Source organism: Drosophila suzukii, unplaced genomic scaffold (genome assembly GCF_043229965.1).
Source record: "Drosophila suzukii unplaced genomic scaffold, CBGP_Dsuzu_IsoJpt1.0 scf_13, whole genome shotgun sequence".
NCBI classification, from domain to species: Eukaryota; Metazoa; Arthropoda; class Insecta; order Diptera; family Drosophilidae; genus Drosophila; species Drosophila suzukii.
In genome coordinates this window covers 1,500,698-1,515,636 of record NW_027255900.1, presented here as the reverse complement: position 1 = coordinate 1,515,636, position 14,939 = coordinate 1,500,698, and the positions used below count along the sequence as shown (strand labels likewise).

Genomic DNA, 14,939 nt, shown 5'->3' with positions numbered 1-14,939 from the left:
TTTCATCTCATCTCTGTCGTGCAAACAAAAAGCGCTTACAATGGGAAGTCTAAAAATGCGATTTTAGAATTCGAAAGGGCGCCGCTGCGTGATTACTTGGAAATAACAAGGGGCCCGGTCTGCTTGGCGGCATCGCGCTGCTTGACCACGATCTGGTTTGCGATCCGGTCCAGATCCCGCATTCCGATGGAGATCAGTTTGCGGCCACCGTCCGGGTGCTTCTCGACCAGGCGGGCGTGCTCCAGCGCCTTGCGGGCAGCACCGTCGGCGGCGCGGCAGAAGTGCGAGGGGTGGACGCCGTTGCGCTTGCGTCCGCCGTAGATCTTGGTGATGGAGCCCACACCAGCGGGACTGCGGTGGTACAGGTGGCGCAGGATCGAGGCGCAGCGGACGTAGAACCAGTCGGGATCGTAGGGCGCCAGCTCCTTGAATTTGGCGGTCTTCACGATGTCCATCTGGTCGGGCACCTTCAACTTGCCAGTCTTCTTCAAGAAGACGGCGACCGCCTTGGTAACCGCGTGCTGGTCAATATCCTTCACTGTGACGCCTGGCATCTTTCTCGTTAAAGTCAACCGAAAAAAAAAAAAAAAAAAATAATGTTTCTCAGATGTCGGATTATTCTTAAACCATTCATTTGTTCAGTCAGAAACAAATTTTATAGGATTATTTAATATTATTTTATTATTGTAAACATATTTCATTTAATTCATAACTAAATATATATTGTATATATTTTAAATATTTAATTTTCTGAATCCTCCCTCTGTAAGAAATATATGGGTTGTTAACCTTCGTTCCAAACATATATTTACGCTTTGTTCCCATAGATAGATGTAAAATGGTTCTCACAATGTAATCTTTCTCAGATGTTAAATTATTTTATAATAATAATATTGTAATATATTTCGAAAGCATCATTTGTTTTATTTTAACAATATACTAGTTAAAGTGGATGATATTATTATATATTCTTAATATCTGTCATTATGAATCAAAGTTGTTTAGCAAAACAGCTTCTACACAGCTTTTAGACAACTTGTGAACAATTTATTTCTTAATTAGTTTTACAATCACAGGATACATTTTCCCCCAACATAATCGGACATGTTCCTCTAAGATTTATATATCAATCTTGAGATATTTTGGCTTTGCATTCTTTCTTACGTACATAGCAAAAACATTGAAAATCAAAGTGTAAGCTTTTACTTCACATCGAAAGTCGTCTAGTGATGAAGAATTTTTGATCATTCTTAACAAAAGACTATAAAAGCTCGTAGACATTAATAACAACTAGTAACCAGCTAATAATAATTAGTAAACATTAAGTAACAGATACTAAAATTATATAAACCAGATACTAAACAGCTAGTAAACAACTTGTATACGTCTACTAAACAACTTGTATACATCTACTAAACATATAGAAACCAGATACTAAACAGCTAGTAAACAACTTGTATACATCTAGTAAACAACTTGTGTACATCTACTAAACATATAGAAACCAGATACTAAACAACTTGTATACATCTACTAAGTACATAGTAAGCAGATACTAAAAAACTTGTATACATCTACTAAATATATAGTAACCAGATACTAAACAGCTAGTAAAACAAGCGAAAATATGCGTTTGGAACGAAGGTTAACAGCCCATATATTTCTTACAGAAGGAGGAGTCAGAAAATTAATTATATAAAAAAATATATAATATATATTTAATTATGAATTAAATGAAATATGTTTACGATAATAAAATAAATAAAATAATATTAAATGATCCTACAAAATTTCTTTCTGACTGTAATTAAAACTACAAGTGCGGATGAAGGGAAAGTATTTTGTTCAAGGAGGTACGTCGGCTACTTGCGAGTTGGTGCACAGTCGGAACATCATCCCTTATCAATGGTCTTGAGATGTATGATCTTATCAGACGGCCTGCTGCTTAGGTCTTGGGCATGTGACTTTAATGATGGTCAGGTTATTATAGTTCACGGTAAGTTGGTTTGTATGCTTTGATAATTCTTCACCAGAAACTATAACAACTCATAACACTTGTTAACAGTTAGTTACCATACAAAACCAAGTACTTTACAGATACTGTTCGTACCCAAAGGTACTCAACATGACCACACCCAACAAATCAAGCAGTAGCCAAGTTGGGAACAGTACCAGGCGCTCAGTAGCACCCACTGCATATGAGAATGGCTGATCAGCATATTATATGTCTCACTAACTCACCGTCTCACCGACTCAACGGCACACTGACCCCCCAATGCAGTCAGCACATTTTGCAGTGTCAGCCAACTACGCAAAGCCAACTACGCAAACTGCTACCATAATCGTAATTCCCTGATCTACTTTAGAATATAGCTTACTTCACTAATCATTACACTAAACTTCCGTGTTCCAAGTAGTATATAAACATGTTCCAAATGAAGAATAAAACAGTTATCAACACACCTCTTAACTCCGCGGTTCTACTTCCTACAACTGGGAATAGGGCTCGTAATACACTATCTCAACTAGCAGCTAACCACGTTAGCTCACCCTCAGCGCAGCTCCAGCATCGCCTGTGGTCCGGCATCACAGTAACCATCGTTACCATTGCCGCGACGCGATCATCCTGCCATCATAGCGTCCCCGTGCCAGCGACAAGTGCTCATTACCCCCTTGTCCCACGGTGTGACCCGGAAGTGTCTACTTCGGTTAGGCACAAACATTGGTGACCCCGACGTGATCCTTTAACAACAAAGGATCACACTCAAGCAACCCCCTTCCCACTGAAGGACTCACAGCTTTATCCAGCTCCACAGGATACGCTTCTTCTTCCAGCGTCACAGGAACTTCAGCTTAATCCAGCTTCACAGGATACGCTTCTTCTTCCAGCGTCACAGGAACTTCAGCTTACTCCAGCTTCACAGGATACGCTTCGTCTTCCAGCGTCACAGGAACTTCAGCTTAATCCAGCTTCACAGGATACGCTTCGTCTTCCAGCGTCACAGGAACTTCAGCTTAATCCAGCTTCACAGGATACGCTTCGTCTTCCAGCGTCACAGGAACTTCAGCTTAATCCAGCTTCACAGGATTCGCTTCTTCTTCCAGCGTCACAGGAACTTCAGCTTCATCCAGCTTCACAGGATACGCTTCTTCTTCCAGCGTCACAGGAACTTCAGCTTCATCCAGCTTCACAGGATACTCAGCTTCATCCAGCTTCACAGGATTCTTTGTTTCCAAGACACACAATATGTCTACTTCATTCATAGAGGAAACAAGTCACACAAGAATCGATCTACACAATCGATTACTAGACACCCAAAACGAGCTGCAAGGGAAAATCCAACAGCTCATTAAGAATTATGGCAAGGATTCTGCCGACCGACGCCACCGAGACGGCTACTATTCCGGTAAGCTAAATCAGTTAAACGATCTCTGGCAGCAGTTTTCCGACCTAGATGAAGAAGTCCAGCAAGCGGCATTACCCACTGGAAGTGAGTACTCTTCACGACTAGTAGCACTTAAAGAGCTGGTCGAAAAATATCAGAATATCTTTCTGGACAACGTGCCGACTGGAAGCGGGCTTCCGAAGGCCCCCAGACGAACTTCGGCCAACATCAAGCTTACAACAAGAGATCAAGTCAAAGGAGATTCCGCAATTGACACGGTGATCCGACAGTTGCAGAGAAGATGCAACGAATTGGAGTCATCATTAACATTAGCCTCGAACGCCCCAACTGTCACCCCAGCCTTACAAAGGCACCTGGATCTCCATTGGGCGTTACTGAGGCAAGCCCACGACGAATTGGATAGCACACCTGGGGCCGCAGCTCTGGCAGAAGCAGAGCTAGCCCAATTCCACACATTATACGAGGAATACGAAATGAACCTGCTACGAGAAAACGACGCGCCAATGAGCCTAAACTTGGCACTTCCGCCAATTAGCATTCCGGAGTTCAACGGCGAGTATCTAGACTGGCCACGGTTCCATGATCTCTTTGTGGAATTGGTACATAACAAACCATATTCGGCCAGTCAAAAACTACATATTCTACAGAGTTCGCTTCGTGGTGAAGCGAGGAACGTCTTGACAGACACAGCCTTCTCACAGGGTGGCTATGACGACACCTGGTTGCGGTTGAAGGCCAGGTACCAGAACGGCAAAATATTAGTATTCGCCGCCATAGCTAAAATTATTGACCATAGGCCTATAGACGGCTCCTCGCGCCAACTAAGGGCCTTACATGACACTATAAAAAACTCAATGAGTACTCTTAAAAACCTCGATATCAGCACAAAATCCTGGGATCCAATCCTGTGTTTTCTTATCAGAAGAAAACTAGACCAGCAATCTCTAGCTGCTCTAGAAAATTCAGCGGATGCACCAACGGAAATTCCAACGTTAAGGAGTGTACTAACGTTTATTGAACGGCGCACTTGCATGCTGGAGACGATAAGCGCTCAACCTACAGCAACACTACGCCATCAGTCAGTTCACAACGAAGAGAGCTGTAAGATTTGTCACCTAGGACCACATAATCTTAGAGCATGTAGCCGGTTCCAGGAAATGGACCCCAAAACACGGCGCCAAGCCATTATTCAAATAGGAGCATGCACATATTGTTTGTCTACAGCTCATATGGTTGAAAACTGTGGATCACCGACCAATTGTCGAGTCTGCCAGCAACGGCACCATTCACTGTTACACAAAGGACCAACTAGCAATCCAGTGGCCGGCTCAGTAACCATTGCAGGCTACGACATGGTAGGAGGATATACTCTGCTCGCGACCGCGAAGGTCTCATTACAAGGGCCAAACGGTCAATTACAAACATGTCGCGCTGTAATAGATGGTGGATCACAGGTGAATCTTATCTCAAGGAGAATGGCAGATCTGCTATCTCTTAAGGAAGGTTCACCGATTGAAATATCTGGAATCGGAGGAAAGATATCAACAGCAATTAGATCAACACTAAAGCTCTCATCCTGTACATCAGGGTTTGAAAAACTATTAGAGGTATTTATTATGCCCACAGTCATTACAGACCAACCGTCAGTACCGATTACAACCGATCTTAACATTCCCGAGGGACTGCCATTAGCAGATCCTGACTTTCGGCAACCTGGACCCATTGACCTAACCTTAGGGTCTGAGGTGTATTCTCGTGTAATAACCGGTGAACTTCTTAAACTAGGACCTAATAAACCCTTGGCACAAGGCACTAGGCTTGGTTATGTAATCACAGGTTATCTCAATAAAGAAACCTCATCTGATACGGAAATCAACCCTATTCTGGTAGAAGGCAGAGGTGATTTTGCAGGACCGAACGCTGCTTATGAGCCAACAAAAGATAAAAATCCGATGAATATAGAACCGACTTCTCATCAAATTGAAACCTACAAGAAGGCTGACTTTGGTTCAACATTTTTAAACCTAACCAAGAAATATCTTAGTTTTGTTGCAGAATGTCCACATACCATAGACGTGCCAAATAATCAAGTTCTACGAGAGCACAATTTCAGTCCCCACGATAATGTCAATTTTATCGCAAAGGGGAGTGTTAAGCAGCATCAAGACGATGTGAAGGACCTGAATCACAAACATGAACCGCAGTTGAAGGAAAGATCCACCTTGGTCAATGATTTGTTAGGTGCTTCCTATACAATTCGGTCAAGGGCTGACCGACATCACGACTTAATTGAGGGTACCCCTCAATGGGGGGGAGAATGTTCGTACCCAAAGGTACTCAACATGACCACACCCAACAAATCAAGCAGTAGCCAAGTTGGGAACAGTACCAGGCGCTCAGTAGCACCCACTGCATATGAGAATGGCTGATCAGCATATTATATGTCTCACTAACTCACCGTCTCACCGACTCAACGGCACACTGACCCCCCAATGCAGTCAGCACATTTTGCAGTGTCAGCCAACTACGCAAAGCCAACTACGCAAACTGCTACCATAATCGTAATTCCCTGATCTACTTTAGAATATAGCTTACTTCACTAATCATTACACTAAACTTCCGTGTTCCAAGTAGTATATAAACATGTTCCAAATGAAGAATAAAACAGTTATCAACACACCTCTTAACTCCGCGGTTCTACTTCCTACAATAGGGGCTCTACTACTACTAGGGCTCGTAATACACTATCTCAACTAGCAGCTAACCACGTTAGCTCACCCTCAGCGCAGCTCCAGCATCGCCTGTGGTCCGGCATCACAGTAACCATCGTTACCATTGCCGCGACGCGATCATCCTGCCATCATAGCGTCCCCGTGCCAGCGACAAGTGCTCATTACCCCCTTGTCCCACGGTGTGACCCGGAAGTGTCTACTTCGGTTAGGCACAAACAGATACTATACAAAAAGTAATCATCCAAAAGCAAATACTTTACAGGTACCATACACAAAGTAACCACTCAAAAACAAGACTAAAGAGAAAATAAGCATCAAAATACTGCTAGGTAACAACTAAATACAACGAGTCCAACGTGTTAAGTCCATGTCCATCAATATGAGTACTACCCTAAAATATTGTATATCTCTGGATACTCTTCAAAGTCAAAATCTATTCAATTCTGGATGGAGCAGTGGAGACGAAATTTCTACGGTACCCCATTTGGTTGAGATTTGCTGAGGACTATAAAAAAGTTTTGCTAAAATGTAAACATGAACTAGTATTGATGCTAACTAAGAATCTTGGAGACTAAATTGGTTGGAGACTAAATTTTAGTCCCCTCACTTAGGCCACAATGGGCCCCTTGTGATACCACATGATCTCTGAAAAGATCCGTTTCCCTAGCTCATGGGTTATCTGCTTTCGCGAAGTATTCTGTTTTTCTTAAGAAACATAGTAGTTTTTGAATGCTTACGTCCTGAATGGCCGCAAGGTTCGGAAGTGTGTAGCTACCTAGGGTTTGAAAGCGCTTTAGGTTATGCGCTGGGCAGAAGCATAGGAGGTGTTCGATGCTCTCCTCTTCGTCTATCTGTTTGCAGCTGCGGCAGAAGTCGTGGTTACTTAGACCCAGCCTTATCGCATGAGTCCCTATAAGACAGTGGCCCGTGAGGGCATTTAGGAGAGTGGAGATGTTCTCCCTGCTACATTGTAGGAGAGTTTTTGTTCTTTTCGTGTTGTAGTTTGGCCAAGTGAGTCTAGAATTGTGGCATGTTGAGATTGAGTTCCAACGGTTGTTGGAAAGTGTATACAATCTCTGCCTGAGATGGAGCTTGCAGGTAGCCATGGGCATCCCTACCGTGTCCTTATCGCGAAGGATATCGGCGGTTGTCCCCTGTCTTGCTAGCTCGTCTGCTATGCAGTTGCCCTCAATGTTGCGGTGTCCAGGCACCCAGATGAGGTTGATACTCAGATGAGTGGCCATCTCGTTAAGAGATTTGCGGCATTCAGAGATTGTTTTTGAGCTCGTTGTGTAGGAGTCGAGGGCCCTGAGGGCAGCTTGACTATCCGAGAAGATGAAGATATCTATGTCTTGATGTACAGACGTGTTCAGGTGGGTAGTGGCTTCCTGAATTGCAATCACTTCCTCTTGGAAAACACTACAGTGGTCTGGTAGGCGGAAATAGACTTTTAAGTCTAGTTTGGGGGAAGAGACTCCCCCACCTGTTTGGGAGTTAAGCTTGGAGCCGTCAGTGTATATGTTGACGGCGTTTACGAATTGATGTGGGAGGTTGTCCCAGTCTGAACGGGTGGGTATATAAATTTTGTATCTTCTTTCGAAGTCGACTATGGGTGGGACGTAGTCTGTATAACGTGGTAGGGGAGAATGCTTTGATAGGATATTGGAGTGACCCGTGGAGCCTGTTGTCCATGCCGCTGCTTCACGGAGCCTCAGCGCTGTGGCTGATGCCCAGCTTTTGGCAAGTAGGTCCAGGGGTTGGAGATCGAGAATTGTATTTAGTGCCTCATTGGCGGTAGTGCGCAGCGCCCCACTGATGCAGAGCTCTGCGCTTCTTTGGATCTTGTGAAGGATCCGGAGGTTACAGTTTTTATCTAGAGAAGGCCACCAAACGATGTTTCCGTAGAGTAGAATGGGCCTGACTATTGCAGTATATAGCCAGTGAACTATCATGGGGGAGAAACCCCACTTCCTCCCTATGGCTTTTTTACAAGCGAAGAGGGCTATGGCCGCTTTGCGTGTGCGATCTAGGATGTTATCAGTCCAGAGAAGCTTTTTGTCAAGAATGACACCTAGGTACTTTGCTTGGTTGCTAAAGGTTAGGCGCGTTTGGTGTAGTTTTGGGGGAACTAGAATTGGTACCTTGTACTTCCTTGTAAAGAGAACTAGTTCGGTTTTTTCCGGGTTAACTCCCAGTCCACAGCCAGCTGTCCACCGGGAGAGGGTGGATAGGGCTGTCTCCATTAGATTGCAAAGGGTTTGCGGGAATTTACCCTGCAGTAGGATAACCACGTCATCCGCGTAGGCTACCACTTTTGTGCCCGCCTCTTCTAGGAGTGAAAGCAGTTTGTTGACCACTAAAACCCATAGAAGAGGTGAGAGTACGCCCCCTTGTGGGTTTCCTCTACTGACGTTCCTGGTCGAGTGGGCCGGTCCCATAGTGGAGTGCACTACCCTGCTGGTTGTTAGAGCAAAGCAGAAATGAACAAACTTTTAAACTGGAAATGACGAACATAGCCTGGAAAATTTTCCATGTAACTCCGACCGATTTTGCAAATATTAAGATGTATGATATTATTAAAAGTGGTGGTATTCATATGCTAACCCAAAATAGGGGTATGGGAGTCAACACAGCTAAATGAGAAATTGTCGGCTAACCGCGAAAAACCAAGATATGTCATAATTGGATTTACACTAAATGGAGAACTTATCACAAATAACTTATCAAACTTGAAAGTTCACTTGAATTCTGAGTCATATCCATATGATAATCTGAATGTTGATTTTAGTAAGAATCAGTATGCTCACCTATATGAAATGTATAAAAAAATTTCAATCTAGTTTCTATAATCGTGAATCACAACCATTTCTGACCCCAAATGAAATTAAATTGAAGGCCCCTACTATTGTGGTTGATCTTTCATATCAAAACGAATCAGTGAAAATTGGTCCTATTGATGTGAGAATTTCAATAGAACTGAAGACACCAAGTCATGAAAATACCCAAGCTTACTGTCTCCTCATACATGACCGTTTAGTTGAATATAACCCATTAAACGGACTAGTACAACGAGTTGTTTAACATTAGAAAAATGTTGAAAGATACTGTTTCGATTGATGTTCACGGTTTCTTTGATAATAATAATAATTTTATTCTAAAGGAAATTGGAATTGTATTCGAAAAAGATCCAAACCTAATTTTACTTTGCTAAATACAATATCTCGAAAGACTGCAACTTGGAGAGAACAGTTTTCCACAAACTCGAAAGTATCTAAGGACAATTACAAGCGGAAAACAAATAATTTGTAAAGGTGTGGAAAAGAAACGATTTCTACAAAAGTTTTTTGGGAGTCGTCAGCTCATTAATATCGAGGAAATGGGCTCATTAAACAGGTTTAAAGGAAACCGGTTTCCCTATTGTGTAACACACCTTAAGGGCGGGGTTTGTGCTCTCAACAATGCATACATTATTTTGACATTTTTTAAAAGTAGCACCAAAACAATAAAATATTTGTTATACATCATTTTAAAGTTGAGACTAGATGTGTAAAGACCTACAAGTAAATAAAATTAACAAAACGAAATTTTATGAGGAAATTGACCAATTTATTGAACAATTTAAAGGAGAGATAATTGGTCAGCATTTTCAATATCTTCTAAACACAAAATCTATGTTCATGAATCGAGGTGGACATGATCTCAAAACTACGAATTATGGTGAACACTTTACATTTTGTAATCCAGAAATGACGTCGAAAACGTGCGCCTGCTTCTTCTATGCAAATCGCCGGAATCAAAGCAGAAAATTTCCTTGACTGAGATATGTCGGCTACTTGCGAGTTGTTGCACGGTCGGGATTTCAACCCCTATTATGGGAACGTATTAGAGCTAGCAGTCAGCCGTTTGGTTGTTGGCGTGAGGCCCATGATCTTGTCAATGAGCGTGCGCCTTCTGGGTTGTGCATGTGTCCCTTTTTTTGCGATCAGGTAATTGAAAGGTGCGCATGTTCGGGTAGCTCTTGCTTGAATCCCTTTTGTGACATGTTTATCACCCATTTGTGGAAAGGAGAGAATCTTAGAAAATTTACAAGTTAAACGTTCTGGGGCGAAAACAAAAATGTGTATTTGAAAATATTCCACATCTGAGAATCATTAACTTGTGAGATTTATTTTATTAGGGTTCTTTTGATTTCTAAATTAGTTTTACAATCATAGGAAACATTATTCCCCAACATGATCGGACATGTTCCTCTAAGATAACCATCTTTGAATACTTTGGGTGTGCGAACTTTCACACGTGCACAGCAACACCTGTGATAATGAGGCAAAAGGGTACGTGATCACACCTTTCCCCAACATGATCGGATATGTTCCTCTAGGATAACAACTTTTGGATACTATGGTTGTGCGACCTTTCTCACGTACACGTTTTTCAGCTGACTATTAAGTGCACATAATAAGGGGAAGGATACATGATCAATATTGTCACATGGGGATGTGGGGGCGATGGGGGCAATTAAGTATACTCTTTATGGACATGATCGTGACATTATTGTCGTGAATTATTTTTGGATCAGTCGATAGGTATTGACGACACCAATACATTTCAGTTAAAATTTTTTATCTAGCATTCAAATTGTGGGCGTCACAGGTTTTCGCGGTTTGTGGGCGTTTAAGTGGGCGTGGCAAACTTTTTTAGGTCAATCGATAGGTTTTGATGAGAACAATACATTTCAGTTAAAATTTTCTATCTAGCATCAAAACTGTAGGAGTTACAGTTTTGGGCGGTTTGTGGGCGTTAGAGTGGGCGTGGCAGTCTACAGAAACAAACTTGCGCTGCGTAAGAAGCTCAGGAATCTGTACGCCAAATCACAATAGCCTAGCTCTCATAATTTCCGAGATCTCAGCGTTCATCCGGACGGACAGACAGACGGACAGACGGTCAGACGGTCAGACGGACAGACGAACAGACGGAAAGACGGACATGGCTAGATCGACTCGGCTAGTGATCCTGATCAAGAATATATATACTTTATGGGGTCGGAAACGCTTCGTTCTGCCTGTTACATACTTTCCGACGAATCTAGTATACCCTTTTACTCTACGAGTAACGGGTATAAAAATGTATCCAACGAACCTCGGTCAGAAGCTTTTTTCTTAAGCTTCCAGAACTTTAATTTTTGTTTAGAATAAATGGAAAAAGCAAAGGCAGAATCTTAAACAAAATCAAAGGCAACATAGCTGAGATTGAATTCGAAAATTTGTTTATAAATTCCATAAGTGGAACCGTTTAACGGGTTGGATAACTCTCCCCTTTCTAAAATGGATCGTCCCGATTCAATATGAAATTCATTTAATTGATCTCTTAATTTTGGTAAAAATTTCTTTGTTAATAGATTTTTCTGGTTCTGGCCGTTGTTTTTTGGTTACAAATAATATGGAATTTTTGTATTTTATAATAAGTAAAAAATCTAATATATAATGATTAAAATTAATAATATAAAGGTAAGTGATATTTTAGTATTATTAATTTTAATGAAAGGATTTAAAATGTTTATATTATCTAAAGAAAGTTCTGAGTTATTTGCTCTAGCGTGATATATTTCGCATCTGTTTTTTAATATTGGGTATTTTATATAAATTATTAAAAGTTCTTTATGCATTGCGATTTTAATAACAGAGATGTCCATTTAGTCAGCAATAATTACTGGTTTTTGTTCATGTTTTAATATTTTCATGATGATGACATCATCATTGTTTAATATTTTGGTATTAAAAACGTCAATTTTTGTTAGTGTGATTGTGTCAATTAAATTTTGCAAATCAAATGTTAATAATCGAAAGCGATATTTTCGCAATGGTAAATCTTGATCAATAAAAACATTTTTAAAATCATCAGAAAGAGTTTCTATTTCTTTGAACAATTTGGAATTGATAATACATTGCTTATTATTATACCCGTTACTCGTAGACAAAAAGGGGATACTAGATTCGTCGGAAAGTATGTAAAAGGCAGAAGGAAGCGTTTCCGACCCCATAAAGTATATATATTATTGATAAGGATCACTAGCCGAGTCGATCTAGCCATGTCCGTCTGTCTGTCCGGATGAACGCTAATATCTCGGAAACTATGGGAGCTAGGCTATTGAGATTTGGCGTGCAGATTCCTGAGCTTCTTCCGCAGCGCAAGTTTGCTTCAGTAGAGTGCCACGCCCACTCTAACGCCCACAAACCGCCCAAAAATGTGGCACCTACAGTTTTGATGCTAGAATAAAAATTTTAACTGAAATGTATTGTTCTCATCAATACCTATCGATTGACCCAAAAAAAAGTTTGCCACGCCAACTTTAACGCCGACAAACCGCGAATACCTCTGACGCCCACAATTTTCATGCTAGATAAAAAACTTTAACTGAAATGTGTTGGTCTCGTCAATACCTATCGATTGATCCAAAAAAAAATTTGACACGCTCACTCTAACGCATATAACGGTTAAATCTTTCTACCGCCGGTAGATGGCGCATTTTAATCTCGCTTTGCTGCTTGCATATCTCCATTTCCCTTTGAGTAACGGGTATCTGATAGTTGAGGTACTCGACTCTAGCGTTCTTCCTTGTTTTCATTGCAAATTTTACAATTTTTTATATATTCTTTTAGTTTTGTAAGTAAGTTCGGCCAATAACACAATCTACTGATTTCGCACTTCGATTGTAAGTGCTCTGTCTTTAGAATTTTACACATCTTGGACAAATATTATTATAATATAATATACAAAAATTTATTCACAAAATTATCTTTAAGTGGTTTTTCAATTCTATAAAAGTCCTCTAAAGTACAATGCATGCCTACCGTTAAAAAAGGAGGAATTTATTCCCTTAAGATTGATATCAAATTTTTTATCAAATATTAACCGACTCACATATTGTATACCTCCCCGTTGCTAATAGCAATTGTTGCTTAAACTGGTTTAAGGGTTTACAAAACTACTCTCTGCTGAATGCTGAGTGTTTAGATCTGTTGTTGATCTGAATCCTTGATAGGGCGTCTGCAAATACATTAGTTGTACGTGGCTTATAAATGACTTTTGGAGTAAAACTTTCTATGAATGAGTGCCACCGTTTCATTTCGATATTAGGATTTTTTCAGAGATAGCAAAAGATAATGGTTGATGATCGGTTTGTATTTCAATTCCAATCACTCCGTATAAGTAGTTTCTTAGATTTTTAAGAGCATATACTATGGCTAAAAGTTCCTTCTTATTAGTTGCATAAACTTGTTCCGTTTTAGTCAAGGTTTTTGAAATAAAAGTAGGTCTTTTTGAAATTTTGTCATTATGGCCTCCAAGATATTTTGTTAGAGGTTTGGCTATAGAGGCGTAATTTAAAACAAAATTTCTATAATAGCCCGTAAGGCCAAATATTCTTCTTAGTTTCCGAATATTTTTTGGAAGCGGATATTTAATAATGGTGTCAATTTATTCTGGGTCTGTCCTTATGACGTTATAAGATACGATGTATCCTAGAAAACTGGTTTCGCGTTTAAAAAACTTTGATTTTTCTGAAGAGATTTTTATGTTTGCCCTTAATAAAATATTTCTTTAAAATGTTGTTCGATCGAGTTTGAGAATATTATAATGTCGTCCATGTAGACATGATGATAAAGCTTACGGATATTGTTTCCCGTATATTGGCCTGTCGTGAGTAAATTTAATTTCCCCCTTTATGTGTGTTCTAAAAGGAATTTGCATATTTATTTTTGAATGCTCTTTTTCGATATACTGAACTATTTTTTCCTTAAGTCCGTCTAATTGATCAGAACGTATATTGATTATCTGTTGTTTGTCGGATAACTCAATGACGGCAGGCTTGAAATTTATACTTTTTAAACGATTTTTATTTATTCGATTTTTGACGGTATTTACTTCGTCGGCACTCTCAGGATTTTTAGTTCACAAGATATTTGTGTTTTCATTGACAGATATTTCTACGTCGGCACTCTCAGGATTTTTAATTCCCAAGATATTTGAATTTTTGTTGACGGATATTTCTACGTCGGCACTTTCAGGATTCATAATTTCCAAGATATTTGTGTTTTGTTGACGGATATTTCTACGTCGGCACTCCCAGAATTTTGAATTCCCAAGCTTTTTTCACTATTTTCCACAAATAATGAATCTGTGCTTTCGCTATTTCTATCATCAAAATATTTTTATACCCGTTACTCGTAGAGTAAAAGGGTATACTACAGTACTCGAAAAGTATGTAACAGGCAGAAGAAAGCGTTTCCGACCCCATAAAGTATATATGGTCTTGATCAGGATCACTTGCCGGTTCGATCTAGCCATGTCCGTCTGTCCGTGCGGATGAACGCTGAGATCTCGGAAACTATAAGAGCTAGGCTATTGAGATTTGGCGTGCAGATTCCTAAGCCTCAAGTTTGTTTCAGCAGAGTGCCACGCCCACAAACCGCCCAAAACTGTGGCTCCTACAGCCTTGATGCTAGAATAAAAATTTTAACTGAAATGTATTGGAGTCGTAAATACCTATCTATTGATCCAAATTTTTGACAATCCCACTCTAACGCCCATAACGCTTAAATCTGTCTACCGCCGGTAGGTCGCACATTTCAATCTCGCTTTGCTGCTTGAATTTCTCCATTTACCTTTGGTTCCTTCAGCTGAGTAACTGGTATCTGATAGTCGAGGTACTCGACTATAGCGTTCTTCCTTTTTTTTGTTTTCAAAAATTTCATTTTTTATATAACAAGCAGTGGCTCCTGTATATATTAAAATCTTCAACTGC

The 14,939-nt window shown here is 40.4% G+C and overlaps 1 protein-coding gene across 1 annotated transcript; it reads right to left on the bottom strand.

Annotated features, from left to right (window-relative positions):
• On the bottom strand, window positions 1-593 carry LOC139354670 (small ribosomal subunit protein eS19A-like). Its single transcript, XM_070998911.1, has one exon. The coding sequence runs from the start codon at window positions 552-554 to the stop codon at window positions 93-95; it is 462 nt and encodes a 153-aa protein (XP_070855012.1). The 5' UTR covers window positions 555-593; the 3' UTR covers window positions 1-92.
• Between the last annotated feature and the right edge of the window lie 14,346 nt (window positions 594-14,939).